The 19,228-nt window shown below is 33.6% G+C and overlaps 1 protein-coding gene across 1 annotated transcript; it reads left to right on the plus strand.

Annotated features, from left to right (window-relative positions):
- The first annotated feature begins 2,049 nt into the window (after positions 1–2,049).
- LOC132742766 (gelsolin-like protein 2) lies at positions 2,050–16,909 on the plus strand. The gene is made up of 12 exons (XM_060731238.1): positions 2,050–2,263; positions 6,344–6,384; positions 9,694–9,774; positions 11,047–11,120; positions 11,525–11,599; positions 12,224–12,423; positions 12,959–13,178; positions 13,653–13,739; positions 14,070–14,155; positions 14,658–14,736; positions 15,741–15,836; positions 16,363–16,909. Exons 2-12 carry the CDS (start codon positions 6,381–6,383, stop codon positions 16,456–16,458), a joined length of 1,098 nt encoding a protein of 365 aa, XP_060587221.1. The 5' UTR covers positions 2,050–2,263; positions 6,344–6,380; the 3' UTR covers positions 16,459–16,909.
- The last annotated feature ends 2,319 nt before the right edge of the window (positions 16,910–19,228 follow it).

Raw genomic sequence — 19,228 nt, forward strand, 5'->3', positions numbered from 1 at the left:
AAAAGATAGTTCAGCTATACATTGTATTACCAGTGTTTATTTTCCACCAAATCCTGACAGGACACCAAAAATAAAAAGCTTTCCGCCAAAACAAAGCCACCACATTGACCTCGCAACGACGTGTGTACAGCTGCTTGGCTCATCTCCCATGCTATGCCATTAACTACCCCCCCCCCCCCCCCCCCCCCAGGGTTGCAGGAGCGTGGTTACAATAGACTGTAGCATAAATGTCATTTTATTCAGATTTATTTTATTCTCATAACCATGCAGCGGAAAAACTGTGGAGTGTACAGTTATTTTTGTTAGTTAAATAACCTGATATCAATTGCTTTATATTAAGATAGTTTTAACAAGAAAACATAGGTCAAAGATGGTATATCGGTGTTATCTATAGATCACGCGTGGTAATGGCCAGGTTTTATCAAATATCATTGCATATTATTCCAGCTGTCGCATAGATATATCATTGTACATTGTATGGTTCATTTTCTTTGTTTTATTAACTGTGCTAGTGTGTGTGTGTGGGGGGGGGGTGTCCGTGGCTGAATGGTTGATGTTAAGGTCGCTGACTTGAAACCACTTGCCCATAACCGCAGTGGGTTCGAGTCCCGACAGAAACTTTTGATTCATTTATGTAATGAAGCTATCCAGCTAACTTATGGAACGTTGGTGTTTCTTCTGAGGTGCCCGTTTGTGCCTGAAATAATGCACAGACTGACAGAGGGACACCTGAGGTCTTCCTCCACCAATAAAGCTGGAAAGTCGCCATATAACATATACTGTGTGTCGGTGCGACGTAAAACCCAACCAAAAAATGTGTTAGAAATTAAGACAATAAACCAAAACCGATTGAACATAAGACTGACATACGGACGGACATGAGAAAAACGTGCTGTGAACTTCATTACAGGCAAAGCAATTATTCAAAAAAGTAAACAATATTATTCCTTAATACGGTGTTACCAGCTAATTAACGAGAGGAAATTAATTGATGAGATTATCAGCATTTGATCTATTGAATTAAATATTAAATCCTCTAATTGGAAATATCTCTAATTGGAAATATTGCTATAGCAACGCGCGAGCCTGATTGTATGTGGAATCTTCCGTACATCGTTTAGTGAGCTTTTTTCGCAGAAACCTTAAATAACTATAACAATTGACAGTTCCTATACTACAATCAGCGAAATTAGAATTAAAGATAAATATTCGACTTCATGAATATGATTTGCTGTGCGTGGTGAAACCGGACACGTTGGCCAAACATGATCTTTCGACTTCCTGAAACAGCCGGCTCACTTGATAATAAACATGTTGGCGATATCACATTATTTGAATTGTCAATGATTTGATAGTGGCCATTTCCTTATGAACATGTTACGTTCTGGTAAAATAAACATCATTTATGATTTTATGACACAAATAACTTTCCTTGAATAATGCACGCACTTTAATTGTGTGGAAACTAAATATAAATGTAATGATAGCTATCTGTCAATAAAATACATTATTTCCTCGAAAACGCCGGCTTTATACATGTATATAGACATTAAAATTTTAGGATTGGAAGCCTGGCGTCATAATTTCAATATTGACGAAAATGAGTCACCCTAATAATTACGGGGAAAAACCTAGCGTTTAAAAATTAATAAATTATTAACTTAACTTAAAAGACAGTTAAAAGAGATACGAAATCCCCAATGAACGCATGAAAATGTTGTAGGCTCGGTCTGATGAAAAGATATACAGTATGAAATTGAATTATAACATTGTAATATATAAATATTATATAGTTGTAATATATAAAGTTTTTACTGCAATCTCATTGAAAAAAAATTAAATGTAATAGCCCGCTCGATTAACCGCAACTAATTTTAAAATAACATGCTACCATTTCGAAATATACGGTTATAATAAACACCGTACTTTCAAAATAGTACTATATTTATTTTAAACTATCTAGACATGTACACGACTTATTTTGCAAGACGTATTAATCTCGTCTGATACCCTTGCTATCTACGTAAATAGCGGTGAAGGTATTTGATGACCAACATGCGTGACAATGAGTGTATTTAAAGTACTGTAAACCTTATATATTGACGACTTACACACACATTGATTACATTTATTGAGGCTTACTTCAGATAGGAACTAGTCCGAAGTGGTACTTGTTTACTGTTTTACTTCCAAAGCTACTGTTAACTGCTAAGTACTGTTGAAGAACAAATCATTTTTTCGGATCGATTTACTGCATTTTCAGGTGAGTGACTTTTTTTCGTTGTTAATCGTTTAATTATTATAAAAAAGTCCATTAGAATGTTTTTTTTCTGTCTATTTTATTTCTGTTGGTTTCTCTGTTTATCAGGTTTATAGTACATTTGACCAGTCACGAGATCATTTAACCAGTATACAAGCTTGAATATTTTTTGCATGCTAAACAATTGGCCGTTTTCATGTATGCATGGACTTTCATTTAGTTTACGATACACAGTTTACCTGAAAATAGTGGTTTACATTACTTTATAATTTTGAAATGTTTATCAATTTTCCATTTTTTCATACATGTATATACATGTTTATTTATCACAGGCAATGACCTTTAAAGGTTATGACTAAATATCCTCAGCTTTAAAATAGATAAAAATCAGGATCAAAAGGAAATAGCAAATTGCTTAGTGTATACAAATTTATACTTGAATAAATATGCAGTGATAAATTCAACATCCTTTACATATGCAACATGTATGCATTACTGTATATATAGAATAAAAACGTATTGTAGACGAGTATATTGTTTCACTAATTTTCATATAATTTACATTTTATGTTTTTTATTATTTGTATGACGCCATACTTATTATAATGTTTCTCGATTGTTTTACGATTCAGTCTGCTTGAATTTTATATGCAAAATAATCTTCACGCTCGATAATTTCAACATTGTATTCATTAGACCTTAACCTAGATACTAAGTTAAAATTATTATTATATACTTATAAAATAAATATTGAGAAATATTCATGAAATAAAATGCGTATTTTCATTTTCCGTATTTTCACTGCAGTGAATCATATTTTCTGTATTTTCACTGGTGTCTTGGCGGACTACTTTCTGCTTAATTCAGCCAATATACAAAATTTAAGGGAAAACCTTTCAAACTGGGATGTCAAAAAAGAGAAAAATGTATACAATAAACCGAAAATTCTAGTTTTTTTTTCTATAAATACAGGATTCATTTTCATCTTGTGCTATGAAAATTATCATATTTCACTCATGGCTACTTGAATATCCTTTAATTATTAATTGGTTTGTTTTGGCTTTTTATGTTATTTGACCTTTGTTATGGTCATATGGCGACTTTATACAGGGTGACTTCATATGCCCTCTTCTGTACATTAATGTAGACAGACGCAGGTGTCCGAATTAAACTACCGGTCTTTTGTAAAGGCGTTTGCCAAGAATGGTCAAGTTATCAAAAAATAATCTCCCCTTGATTATCACGAACAAAAGATATAGTAAACGGGTGCTGGATAGTCATTTTGTTCTTGAGGATCAAGGGGAGATTGTTCTATGATGACATGACTAAGACAAATGTGCCGAACGCCAGTGAGTACTAGAGACAAAAACCAGCCTTGGTATCAAGTAGCAGTAAGCCCTCTTTTTAAATCTATGTGCATCATACAGAATATACCTGCCATTAAAATTAGCTTTTAAAATGCCTTTTTATTTTCTTATCTATAGCCTTTAATGCATTTTGTAGTATTTTTATAGACATTATGTATGTCATTTTATAAAAATATATCTTTAAAGAGCCTGTTTATACCTTTATTATGCATTCAACGTCTTTATATGACATTTCATGTTTTCATAATTATGTCCTTGTATATCTTATATAGCCTTTTGTATCTTTTAATAGCCTTTGATGCATTTAAATATCATTTCATGTTGTCATAATTATATCATTGTATATTGTATATCTTTACGTAGCCTTTTATATCTTTTCATAGCCTTTAATGCATATAAATCATTTTTGTTTTCAAACACTCTAGTATATTTTATAGCCTTTTATATCTTTTCATTGCCTTTAGGGTCTTTATAATATATTATATCATTTTGTCTTAATGTTGTATAATTATCTTTATATAGCCTTTTATATCTTTTCATAGTCTTAAATGTATCAATATATCATTTTTGTATTCTTGTACGCTTGTGTATCTTTATATAGCCTTTTATATCGTTTCATAGCCTTTTATGGATTTATGTGACATTGTCTGCTTTCATGTACTCTTGTATATCGTTATATAGCCCTTATTGTCTTTATGTAGGCCTTCGCGACCCTATAAATATTTAAATAGGGTTTCATGTTCCTATATACCCTTGTATTTTTGTATTTTCTGATCGTAAGATCAGTAAATACATAGCTAACATCCACGGTCTAACACAAAATTTCCTCACAGTCCTAACAACGCAAAGTAGTTCTCACTCAAAATTGCTTAAAAACCAGCAATTTAAAAGAAAGAATAATTTTTAATGTAGGCATTTAACGAATTACAGTGCATTAAAAGTTTAGATTAGTCAACAGAAATATCAGGTTACAATCACAAATTTCGCGGATGAATATCTTTTTTACCCAATGAAAAATGTTCGGCTATTTCCGTAAAGCTTCGGATTATCATGAATATCATTTTAATCAATGAAAATGCTATTTTAAGCTATGTCGATTACCGAATACTCCAGAGCGTAGTACACTGTCAAGTAGTGTAATATATACATTTATCACACACCCGTGCCGATTTTGCGGCTCCGTAAAAATGGTATTGCACGGCCGTGCATATATTTTGACGTGACGTCATTAGCGTTATACAAACATAGTGTAAAGACGCGCTAAATGTTAGCGTTATACTATAGGCGCGTCAATGAAAAATGACTCTTATTTCACTTTAAACGGTATTTATTTTGGGTATGTGATAAATAGAATATTAAATTCGTGTAAGTTCATTACTGAATTTATTGCACTCGTTGAATAAAATAATATTATGCTCGCCAGAGGCTCGCATAATATAATTTTATTCAACTCGTGCAATAAATTCAGTATTGAACTTACACTCATTCAATATCCTCTATTTTGTACATGCCGGACTGTTTTGGCGAGAAGATTTTCGCTAAATTATTTTCATCAGTGGTTAACAACAGGTTTATCGTGAACAAAATACCTCGAAATTAATAAGGATTACAAACACGAAATGGAAATTCTCAATTTAGAATATCATAATGTATTCGTTTTAATTCAAGGTACATATGTATTACTTCGCCATGGTGCAGAGGTAAGCGGTCTTGTTGAGGGTGTGAGAGGCCTATGGTTCAAATCCTAGTCGAGGCAATTCTATTTTTTTTTTCATGCAAAATTCCATATGTATCAATCTCAAACTGTTATAGAAGAAAATCAAAACGCTGTCGCTGCGTAAGATGAATTATAGTATATAAAAATAAACTTATACAGGAAAGTACATACAGATAGTCAGTATGATTTAGATTGCAAAAATCAGAAAATACCTTAGAGCTGCAGCCCTTTGATTTCTAAATGTTTTCGTTTCTTTTTATCAGAGAACGTTAGTGAAATGTTAACAGTAATGTTGACTTAACGATAGAGAACTACTTTTTATCTGTTATCATACATGTATGAATATCTGGGTTAACTGGAGCATAATAAAGATGAAGCTTTTTCTTCTGTTTATGACAACGCATAAATTGACGTATGTGTCAACCTACGCGAGAAACTAAAATACCGGAAGTCGACAAAGGAAGCACCAATGAGTAATGTACATGTAGGTAAAACTAGGTTGCTACAGTTTGCAATAGAAATTAAACTCGTGTCGATGAGTTATTACAGTTTTGTGAAAAACAGTTTGAACGTTGATCACAATTGGCTACTTTCATCCCCAAAACCGCGTTCAATTTATTACAGTTTGGTGCAATGTGCACCTTTTCTAGCATAAGTCCTTTATCATAAAATCCGCGTTACCTTTATTACATTTTTTTGCAATAATCATGCTATAAATGTACCCAGAACTTTAAAACACGCCATGGACACTTATGAACAGTACAAAAGTGAAGAAGAAAAACATATAATATCCTTTTTATCTCCTTTACTTAATTTTGGAAACTTCCGTGTTTAATTTAAATAGGAATCGCTGGTCACGTGATATAATCTGATATGATAGCCTGTGCGTTCCTTATTAGCAGCGCTTTCCTCGAATCCGGCTGAATTACATTCGTGGAATGTCATGTGAACCAGACCATTTTGAAATACAATAAAATTACATGTTCTGATTTTTTTAAGGAGGAAGTCATCTGAAGAAGAATAAGGAAAAGTAAAAATGGGTAATTATTTATTTTATTAATTATCATTTAAGAATCTATTGTATTTCAAATTTTTAACTGTTCAATTTATATGTTTAAAGTCACGTACCGTTTGTTCAAACTTTGAAATTTATGTTATATATATTTAGTATGAAAGAATTTGGAATTTTGCAAGAATCTATGGTATTTGAAATACCTTATCGATTATCCAAAGCTGTTAATCACGTGACTTATTGATTTACTCTCACGTTATCGGGCTATCATATTTATTTGAGCCGCGTCACGACAAAACCAACATAATGGGTTTGTAACCAGCATGGATCCAGACCAGCCTGCGTTCGCTGTCAGTTTCTCTATTTGTTATAGGGTTTGTAAGCGAACAGCATGAGTCCTGATCAGACTGCGCAGATGCGCTGGCTGGTCTGGATCCATGCTGGTCGCAAACGCGTTATGTTGGTTTTGTCGTGACGCAGCTCATTTTATTGTAGTTTGTTAATTTCCTGTCGAGGTCAGGTGAAATAACTGTTCAATAAATAGAATTGTGTCACGGTCACGTTTAAGAACAACAAAAAATGGAATGTTATAATCTTCGTATTGAAAACAGTTTTATATTGAAACTTGACAGTAGGGTTTTCATAGTAAATACATGTATATCGAAATTAGGACTCCAATGTTTTACAGGCTGCTGTATTCTTGTTTTGAAATAAAATATTTGATTACTGTATTTGATAGGTCAAGACTCTTGCGATATAAATGAAAAAAATCGTGCCATTTAGATAGAGTATGTCTCTGAAACTTCCTTTTTAGCTCGACTATTCAAAGATAGTTGTCCTTCCCTTCTCAACTGTGTGTCGTCGTTTGCGTCCGCTTAAAATTCACGTGCAACGTTTTTACGATTTTATTATCTCGTCAGCCAAGAAAATCGTTTCATGTATTTGAAATCATAATTGGAGGTGACTTTCCAAGATTCATAACTCCGGCATGTATTACTTTTTTTGAAAAATTTTGGTTAAAGTTTTGCATTTAACATATTATGACTTTTGTACCAATATTGGAGGGCACATGCAAGACATATTCAACATTAATCTTCAATGCTACTGAAGGTACCCATTTGAAACCTCATACATGTCTTCAGGATCATAATTGAAGGTCACTGTCCAAGGCCCATAACTCTTGACATGGATTTTAAATAATAATAAAAAAAATAACCCTTTGTGAGCTTACAAAATGTTTGCCCATTTTCTAAGACTCATAACTATAACATATCGTCACCTTAGTGCAGTAACGGAATAAGTTCTTCTAAATTTAATAGGAGTTAATCAGTTGTTGCGCTAAGGTGACTTGAAAGTTATATTCCTTTTTGTTAATTTCTGCTCTTGTTTTATTTTGTCATTAGATGTGTTCACTGAATGCCGCACTTCCTTGTTGATCTTTACAATTGGTTTCATATTTTTCTTTGAATCACTCGTAGTACTTAGTTACGGAATGCCGTTAGGGCCATTGCCTATGAATGTGTTGATCTGAAACGCGATAGTCGATAGTACGATGGTGAAAACGCGAAATCACGAAACTACGATGGTGAAAATGCGAAAGCACGATGATGAAAACGCGAAAGTACGATGATGAAAACGCGACAGTACGATACTACGATGATGAAAGCGCGATAAACTATCGTGTTTTCACCATCGTACTGTCGCGTTTTCACCATCGTAATTTCGTGATTTCGCGTTTTCATCATCGTACTGTCGTGTTTTCATCATCGTACTATCGCGTTTTCACCATCGTACTATCGCGTTTTCACCATCGTACTATCGCGTTTTCATCATCGTACTGTCGTGTTTTCATCATCGTACTATCGCGTTTTCACCATCGTACTGTCGTGATTTCATCATCGTACTATCGCGTTTTCATCATCGTACTATCGCGTTTTCACCATCGTAGTTTCGGGATTTCGTGTTTTCACCATCGTACTATCGACTATCGCGTTTCAGATTTACACATTCATAGGCGATGGCCCTAACGGCATTCCGGAATGCCGTTAGGGCCATCGCCTATGAATGGTTTGATCTGAAACGCGATACTCGACAGTACGATGATGAAAACGCGAAATCACGAAACTACGATGGTGAAAACGCGACAGTACGATGGTGAAAACACGATAGTTTATCGCGCTTTCATCATCGTAGTATCGTACTGTCGCGATTTCATCATCGTACTATCGCGTTTTCATCATCGTGCTTTCGCGTTTTCACCATCGTAGTTTCGTGATTTCGCGTTTTCACCATCGTACTATCGACTATCGCGTTTTAGATCAACACATTCATAGGCGATGGCCCTAACGGCATTCCGTACTTAGTCGACGGTCATGTTTATTCTCTAAGCTTGATGGTTGATTATTGTGTGTTCGCCTTTTCGCTTCTCGGAGCGAAAGTACGACAAAATGTTGACTGCGTCATATTTTCGTAATTTTTGCATTTTTGTCCAGCGCAGCGAAAGTACGAAAAAATGTTGGCCCTGTAGAGCAAAAAAAATCGTCAGGGCACAAATCAGTACCGTACTAAGGAAATATCCTATTAAAGTTAGTTATTTATTTCAAGGGTATATATCATATTATAAAGTATGTATATTGAGGAAGTAGAAAAGGGAATATTTTTTGTCTAAATAACTTTAATTTCAAATGCAAACAAAGTCGCTTCTTAAATTTCCTTCAAAACTTTATAAGTACTTCTTTGTCTGTTTTTTTTTTGTTAATTTTGCGTATTTGAAGCTATTTACCGCTATTTGAAAATGTAATGTCAAAGATTATATATAAAATTTCAATTCTTTTGAATAACAATGACTTGTATTTAAGTCCATGAAAAGTATGGCACATGACGTGCTTTTTCCAAATAGTTTTTGTCACATCCGTATTTAATTTTATATCAAAACACACCGTGAATAAATAAATACATGAAGTGAAAACAGTTAACAAAGACAAAGTCAGAAAGGTCTAATTAAGTGTTGCACTACTTAAAAAATGTGTAAGACCGACCCCTCCGCCCCCTTCCCCCAACAAGTCTCTCGATTATACCGTAATATGGCGGAATAGGCCGAAGATATGCCCGTTGATAAAGCGTGAGGAAAACAAAATGTTGGTTCTAGACAAGAAACTTTTTAGTCAGGTATGGTAGAAGACTCGTTAAAAATGTACTTCTATAGTGATACAGCCCAAACTTATTTTGTTTAAGAACATTTAGAGATGACATAAACAAATTAAGAAGTAAAATTTATATTGAAAATCAAATTCGTCGTACATGTATTAAACGTTTATTTATTACTATTTTTCTGCAGCTCTAAGAAAACAAAAGAAATATGACTGGAAAGATTCGAACCTGGCACTGTTCGGGTCGGACACTGAACGACAGGTCAAAAGTAAGTTACATTTTCAACTAACTTTGTATTTACGGAAGCAGACATGTCTTGACAATCTTTATTGGCCTATGAAGTTTTTTTATGAGTTTGATATAGCTTAATATGCTGTCCAGCTATTTCAAAGGTAATAAAACACGTTTACTATACAAAAGAATGATATTTTGTAAATTTTATATGGGTAGTTGGGGAAAATTTCTGTTTATAGTTTCATGCTATATTGTATGAATACTGATTATATAAAGATACTGATTTTCAAGAACATGTTTTACTGGTGATTGGTCATGAATTATTAACGTCTTTTTACAGTGTGGGTTGGGTAAAAATAAATAAATAAATCACAACTGGCCGATGATTTCATAATCACATTAGTTGTACCCTAGTTCGCATGGGTCATATATTCACTGTTTACAATGTCAGTCGAAATAAAAACCGACAAATGCTAGTGTCCTTTTAATTCAATGGTCAATAAATTTATCTATTTTGCTAATTTCTGGTGTAAACCTGTAACAAAAATATTTGGAAAAACTTTCATAAAGATTCTTTAAATACTGTCTTGAAAATAAATATTTTCCAGTAAGCCTATAAAATTATATATCTGCAACTGAATCTTATTAAGCATTATAATTATAACCATGACAGGGAAGTACTTAAATGCGTGTATGATAATCATGTCACTTATGATAATACACATTTTGTGAAAACATCGTGAAATTTAGACACTATTCGATAATTTCCGTGTCTTGTAGAGATCTTAGAACCATTTTTAATTTGTACGTACAACTTTTAATATGTTCAATTGGTAGCGTGATAGCATGGGGTGCACAAAGCGACCCCCACCCTCTCTTAAACGCGGAAGTTGACGAAATTTAACAACTTTTTCCCACCTGATATAAACTTAATAATAAATATTTTGTATAGATGATAAATGTACCTGATAAAGTACATTATAAAAATCGTCTTAAACACTAAACCTCGCTAAATATCTTAAATGAAGTTGTCCAAAACCATTGATCATTTTGTGTATGGCCTGACTGAATAGCGAGCAGTGCAGACGGCATATACGTGCCAGCTGGTATTGGTCTATACTGGTTGCATAGGTATATTCGGTTGCCGCCAGCAGTCAGAAGCTATTGTGACTCTGGTACATATACATGTAAAGGAAATAACTTAAATGGTCCAGTACAGATTCGATCAGCGGCAACAATGATTAAGAGGGGTGGGTATTTTCAAGCAGTCAGTCCATCTAGATTACGTTTTATTATTATTTTACAGAGGAATCAGCTCAAACCGAGCCTGCCTGGAAAAATGTGGGACAAAAATGTGGGCTTCAGATCTGGAGAATTGTGGTAGGTAGTATTTGTAAGCCAACAGTTTTTCTTAGGGACATGATTTATTTTCTTTCTGAACATGTACACTACTTTCGCTTCTCGTATTTTAGAAAAAAAATAGTTATGAGCCGTTTTTGCGTCCGTGTCAAATCAGGGAAAATATAATAATATTGCCTGTACGTAAACTGACGAAGCTGATCGAAATCAAACTCACTTTTGAAGATTGTTATATCTTTGCTGTAGAAATTGTTTTCTTTCTATTTATCTTGACGCAATAAATTCAAACGTCACTTCAGAAGCGGTTTGTATTTTATGGGAATTTGTTACCATAAATTACACATTGAAATAGAAACTTGTACAATAAATCAAAGAAATTTTGAAAAAAGGAACATTCATAAATTTCACTTTTTTTTCTTCTTCAGAAATTCAAGGTCACATCATGGCCGAAAGAGGACTATGGAAAATTCTATGACGGGGACTCGTATATTGTACTCAACGTAAGTTACTATGTTTGTTAGAAACGAAAAAATAAATTCAGCCCCAATTATTTTTAGGGCCCTTTTCTAGTTTCTCAAAAGCCACTTATGGTACTTATAGCTGAACAATCTTTGGCTTTTTTTACATTTTGACATTTAGTGCAGTTTTAGTGATTTATTATTTTGTACGGAAGCCTAAATACTATTTAGTTTAAAATTTTGTTACTTTTAAGACACGTTATTCACATTTAGTGCTACTTTCTTTTCTTTAATTATTCACATTTAATGTTACTTTCTTTACTTAAATTATTCACATTTAAAGCTACTTACTTTAAGTGTTAACAATTTAAAGTGCTGTAAACCCATTATTAAAAAAGTATAAAGTTTGATCTCTCTAAAGAAGATAATACATGTCTGAGGCTTGCTGTGCCTTTAATAAAAATATATTAATAAAACTGTCAAAAACTTAAACAATTTAAGAGTGTAGCACAATTATACATTATACTGAGAAGTATTTCTTTACTATATCAACCAAGGCAACACAATTGTCCGCCTGACATCGTTATGATTTAAAGTTCAAAATTATTCACTATGTTGCATATCACATATAAAATTATGATTTTATCATTTCATATTCATCTTCAGACATACAAAGAGGAGGGTACAGAAGTACTTCTATACGACGTCCATTTCTGGATCGGACAATACAGTACCCAGGACGAATACGGTACCGCAGCTTACAAGACCGTCGAACTCGACACATACCTTGACGATGTCCCAATACAACACCGTGAAGTCCAGAACCATGAGTCCGAGCTGTTCCGAAGTTACTTCAAAACTATCACGTGAGTCTGTCTTATTTACTCATTGGTCAGTTAAACTTTACCATTATTTTAACACTTTTGATGACCTTGGTCACCTTTATTAACTCAAAAATTTATTCTTATTTTCAAACACTTAAGAACTTTGTTTTACTTTCATAAAATAAATAAACAAAACATCAATGCAAATGACATCACATACCAATGTGATTTTTTTTCTATGGTAAGGCTAAACCATCAAAATGGCGATGGTTAACGTGTATACCTCTCCACCCAGGAATGGTGGGTACGACCCACACTTTGGTGTGTTTGGTCAACACCATATTTCCTCAGAAGACACCAGTAATTAAGCGATCTCTGGAGTTGTTAAAATTTGCTCCAACCTTTAACATTCAGCAAATAAAATGTTTAAACCAATAACAAAAAACGTTCAGAACCTCACGTCCACAATGGAAACAAAAACTTTTCGGTTTCATTAATATATAATTGTTGAAACGTTGTACTGTACACGTACTGCACTAAACTGAGTTGTAGCTGTTTTTTGCAATTGTTTAATTAGGATCTTGAAGGGTGGCGCAGACAGTGGATTTAGGCAAGTAAAACCAACAGAGTATGAACCCCGCCTTCTTCATTTCCATGGTGACCGCTATGGTGTGAAAGTATCTCAGATAGAGAGGAACAAGGGTAATTTGGACAACACAGATGTATATATACTGGACCTTGGCTTGAAACTCTATCAGTGGAATGGGTCAGGGGCAAATAAAGACGAAAAACATAAGGTAAGTAATTTTGATGCACGCTCAGCATTGTTAAATCAATCAACGTTGCTAAATAGATGTAGAACTGAAATACTTGCACTTTAATTGCTAGAAATACTGAGCTAATTTTAAAAGTGTCCATTGCTAAACAATCATGAGATGTATTTAACATTGCCAAAATATTTTGAGATGTATTCATACATGTACTATTAAATATTGCTGAAAATAACGTTGGCATCTAAGACGGTAAGACGATGCTACTTTTAGCATCGCTATAACCTTAAAATATATTTATTATTTCCAAATTACTCTCAGATATGCACAAAATTGCTGACCATATTTGATCTGCATTCAATAGAAAGTAGTACTTTGTAATTTTATCACGAATATATGTGTATAGGCATTTTTTTTAAAAATACTAAACTTAATTATACTTAAAAGCACGGATGTGATTGGTTAAGAAAACTTACATTCAACCTAAGTTTTATATTTTAGGCAATGCAGTACCTGTTAGCATTAAAAGACGAACGAGGCGGCAAATGTAAAACGGAAACATTGGATGAAGACCCTAATGACCTTGATGTAAGTATACCTATCAAAACAATACTTGTTGCAGTCTGCCATTACATTTTCCTCCCCCCCCCCTCGAATGGAACATAGACTTATTGCCCCCCCCTCCCCCAACTTGCTGTTCAAAGCGTTCAGTTTACTTCAGACCACGTTATTCTGTGACGCACTGACGTTGCAGTTGTGCACAACTTATAATTATATGACCATATATAACTTTTTGGAAAATCACTTGATTAACTTAAAGATATTGTACTGGAATGGTTTGAAATTTCTCCTTTCTTTTAAAACTCTGTTATATCACATAAAAACAACTTAAAATGTGTTATACGTTACTATTTTTAGAACGAGTTTTATGATGCTTTGACTGAAGATAAGGGTGATCTGGAGGAGGAATCCGGGCCTGCCGATAAAACCACAGAGCTTTACAGGTAAAAGAGCGCAGCGTTTTTGTGTATTTCATCTACAAATCGTATAAATTCAGGAAACATGATAATTTACCGCAGAATATATTGATTTTAACGCAGGCTATAAACTGATAGCATTGAATAATTTATAGGTGGACTAGTAACTCACTATTGTCCGATTTTATAAAGCTGGAATAACTATTGCCGATTTTATAAAGCTCGTCAGGTACATTATGATAATACGTTCATTGAACAGAATACATTAAACTTCGATAGGTCTTTGATAGTGTTGACAAAATTCGGCTATAAATAAGAAAAAATGTACATTTTCCTGCTAACTTTCAATCTCCTACGCAGTGATCTCCCCTTATCAGTACAATCTGCCAAGGGAGGTAATCACTGTGAGGAGTTAGGTGATCGTACTTAAATCTGTCCGCTGGTAATGATGTCTACTGAGAATTACTGGTGGCAGCTCTTGTTAAAGTACAGAATTGTGATCCAATGATTGTTCTTTTTTATTTAACAGATTGTCAGACGCTTCCGGAAAAATGAAAATGACCAAAGAAAAAAGTGGAAAAATTGAAAAGAAAGATTTTGACAGCAATGTATGTTGATCATTTTATAGAATTCTTTTTAGTTAGGTTTAACGTCACACCAACACAATAAAGTTCATGTGGCGACTTTCCAGCCTTACTGGTGTAGGAATCCTTCAGGTGCCCCTCCGTGCATTATTTCAGGCACAAACAGGCACCTGAATAGAACCACTGACGTTCTGTAAGGTAGCCGGATAGCTTTCTCACATGAAAGAATTAAAGTCCCTGGCGAGATTCGAACCCATAGTGGTGAGAGGCAAGTTGTTTGAAGTCAGCGACCTTAATCACTTAACCACGGATGCCTTATTCGTAGAATTAGATTGTAGGTTCGGATAACTAGCCAATTAGCCTTTGCCACTAGTATAAATACAGGCCAACCTACACAACCGCCCAGTAAACGCACGGTTAGTTTAATTGGTAGAGGAATGGACAGTGAATCATGCTTTTTACAATCATACAATCACTGTACCTCTACTCTGGCATGAACAGAAGTAATATCAGTTCCTTGCGAAAGTGAATGCAACTAGTACTGGTAAACTGCTTGACAGCCTGCCAAGGAACATGCCGTGGCTGAACTGTGATCTGGTTAATTCAATATGGCTTAATAGTGTTGACTGCTTCAAATTCAAAGCAGGGCAATTTAGTACAGTTCACAGCAGGGTTAAGGCAAAACAGTATTGTATACTTGCTTAGATGCCAGGTAGTCTTTTGACATAGGCCGATAAAAATGCCATTTTGATTTTAAATGTAACGTAAAACATGTATTTTATACTTTATTCTCATAGGAAAGAAATAACAAAAATTGGATAAGTATCAATAAAAATATTTAAAACGGAATTATATATTCAAAGTCACGACGACGTGACCGACGACGTGACCGTGTTCACGTTAAAATAGAATAAGATAATAGCAATTTATGAAATATATACAAGTATTTCGATCGTATGTGTGCTTTTATTATTTCATGCAAAGTTTTAAAACGTTGAGAAAAAATCAAATGTCATTCTTTTTCATAGGATGTATTTATTCTGGATACGAAGGAATCAGTTTTTGTTTGGATTGGACTTAAAACGTCAACAATGGAGAAAAGGAACGCCATGACATATGCACACGTAAGATTTCTTTTTTTTCAAAATACGAACGATTCTCAAAATAAGTGTACATGTATTCAATAAATATTTAGGTAAAATTATTGTAAAACCGTTTTGCAATAAAATGAGAGTAAGACTAACAACAATTGAGTTATTAGAGGTAATTGATAATGTTAGTGTTACTAAAAATACTCACTCCTTATAATCGAATGGACAATTTTTATTTTTGTTATTGACAATGTTAAAATCAAAAAGAATAAAAACCCAAAGAATACAAAAAGTAAAAAAAGAGCAAAAAATAGAAAGAAAGAAGTTAAAATATTGTTAAAATCAGCTGTCTCAAAATAAATATTTCAAAAGCAATTGTTTGTCTTTTCATGTGAGTGATTATAATAATAAGCTTAAACGTATACAAGTTGTTTCTGCTTTCGTCTCTGATCTGAATTCATTAACTGCCATATAAATATACATGTACGAAGTTTTAGGCACGAATGTTCTTATTCTACAGTTTCACTAAGAATGACACTATTTGTTTTTCAATTTCCAGAATTACCTGAAAGATACAGACCATCCTCTTGTTCCAGTTTGCTGCCTTGGAGAACAGAAAAGTTCCAGAGCATTTGACCTTGCCCTTGCTGCCTAAATACGCTAACAATTTCACTCATTTCCTTACTCAATATATTCTACACGGAAGTATGAAAGCTTGTATAAGTACGAGGAATGTTTTTGGCCATGCTTAATTAGTATTGTTGCCTAAAAACGCTGACAATTTCACTCATTTCCTCTTTTCCTTACTCAATATACTCTCTACCCGGAAGTATGAAAGCTTGTATAAGTTCGAGGAATATTTTTGGCCATGCTTGATTAGTATTGTTGTATGTTCTATGGAAGTGGCCAAAGAATGGACAAAATTGATGAAAGATGATATCTATTTTTGTTTATATGTTAAACTGCCAGAGTTTAAAGACTATTTTTTTTATTTGGAATTAATATTGTAAGTTTGTTAAAGCACTTCCTGTTGTGTAAACTCACTTCCGGAACTGCATATTATGTATAAATATCCTTTAACATGTTATTAAAATCTTTAAATACTAGATTGATTTTTGTTTTGAAGTAGTGTGACAATGCCCTTTACCCCACTGTGATTGACTTGTTTTATTTTGAAATAGGAACCGCCTCATGCTTTAAGTTATTTCAATGTCAAAATACCACCATAATCTGCAGAATTTGTGTGATGGATTTGTCCTGCTTTGTGGATCAAAGATTAAATGATCACAATACAAACATGTCACCTCTGTGACACCATACCTTTGTGCCACTGTACAGAGCTGTCGTATTTCCCTGGTCCTTGTCTTTTACTTGTTGGGGATTGAATGCTGCATAAAACGGTGCTGGCGAGCGTTAGAAATGTCGCACTTTTTCCTTATCTCTCATGAATCTACTCTCCTGCGCATCGGTCGAATGTTCCACTCTCGTCCACTTTCTGAAGTACCGCGAGTGTATTCAGTGAGCTGCGAAGGGAGCGTATCATGAACTAAACAATAAAAACAACAGAATAAGCATGTACGTCTGCATATATTCTTGAATAAAAACATTGACATCTAAGATCAATGAAAATGTCAATGTCACATAAAAGTCAAGGACATTGTTCTACTAATGTTGCACAATAACAACAGCAGCTTTTATATTGAGATCAATTAAATTGGGGGTAGAGATAAATTTTCTACAGATTTTCTGAGGTGGTCATTTTTCTGCAGAGAGAATCAGTATTTTAAATAAAGAAAAGGGTCATTATTTTGGGATATTATTCGATAGGGGTCACTTTATTTCGTTACACCGGTAATACGATGTGGCATCTATGTACGTAAAGAAAATCAGTATGGTACTCAACCAACAACCCTATCTTGCGATTACGGGCACCTGTTACTCCAGGGCACTGTACCTTTCTTGGGAGCATATATATGTCAACTTGAACCTTTTTTGCTATAGCAGGAAGTATAGTTGTTTATACACTGTGATAATGAGCACTTGTTTCACAACACTAATTAATTCGTAAGGACAAACATTGTAATCCAGAGGTCGCCGAATAAAAGACCAAGTAACACAAAATTTTAATGGTTTTGTATCATAAATATGATGCTCAAATGAAGATTTATCAATATTGTGTGTTTCAAAAAGCATTTTTGTAGATATAACCGAATTTAACATTTCATGTAAATAAAGGGAGGTAATTAGAAATTTATTAGCCAATAAAATTTTGAATGCATTAATTTTAACGTTTAATTATAATGTGTATAAAAATTTGCAGTACATATTTAACATATTCTTGGATGACATTTGTTTTAGAAGAATAATTATATACATATATAAAACATCTTTAATAACACATACAAAATCTTAGGCAGAATATCACGTGACAAATGAGCTCGGACATTGAGTCTGATTTCAGTAATTATAATCAAAGCGCTGAAAGCACTGGAGGGTCGAACTCTTTAGTTATCAAGTAAAGCTGGTTAGGTTGATCAACCGCCGAGATATGACTAAAACGTGAATTTAAATCAGCGAATAATTAGTAAATATTAAAGAAACAGTTAATTTAAGTACCATATGAATTTAATATGGAACAAATGGACTCGAAAAATGAAAACGAGGATAGATAGAGTACAATATAGATTTGGTATGGCTTTATTGGATCTGTAAAATAAAAATAAGTCTAAAATCAAATAATTTATATTGGAACATCACGTGGTACCAATGCTGGAAGTTCGTTAGTTACATTTTATGCGGCGTTAAGTATTTTCCTTTACCTGCAAAAGGAAATATTCGAAATATTTGACAATTCCCAAATGCTTTCAGAATAGATTCTGGATGCGCTTAAAATAGATTTAATTAGAAATACAATTAGACTATCCTTTGGAATTCGATCAAAACATACTGCAGTGAATGTCAATACTTAAATCGTTTGATGGTGAGCAGACGGCCAGAGGGGGTCTGTTTTTCTTGGGATAATGAATACGTTTGAAATAAGATATCACGACAAACTTTAGTAGAACATACTGGAAACGTTCTTGAAAACTTCGGATATTTCTAGTAGAATCGAACTGTAAGTAATTTTAATAATTGTTTTAAACTTACACATTGTACTTATAATATTCACTCGGCACTTTGTCGTGTTTTTTTTTTTTTTTCGAAGAAAAAAAAAGGAAAGCGCTGCGGCGGAAATGTTCGGCGGAGAGCCGGCTGATTTTTGGCCGTCTCGGTGCCCGGCAAATAAATCTTGATGTATCGGTGTAAGCGATTTTAAGAACAGCAGAGGCACTTTATACCATTATTATATGTGTCTGAGAATAGTATTATTTTATACATTCTTATACAATAAAAATAAATAAATAAATAAAATTTATATATATTTT

Source organism: Ruditapes philippinarum, unplaced genomic scaffold, assembly GCF_026571515.1.
Source record: "Ruditapes philippinarum isolate M1 unplaced genomic scaffold, ASM2657151v2 ctg166_1_1_1_1, whole genome shotgun sequence".
In the NCBI taxonomy this organism is placed as follows: Eukaryota; Metazoa; Mollusca; class Bivalvia; order Venerida; family Veneridae; genus Ruditapes; species Ruditapes philippinarum.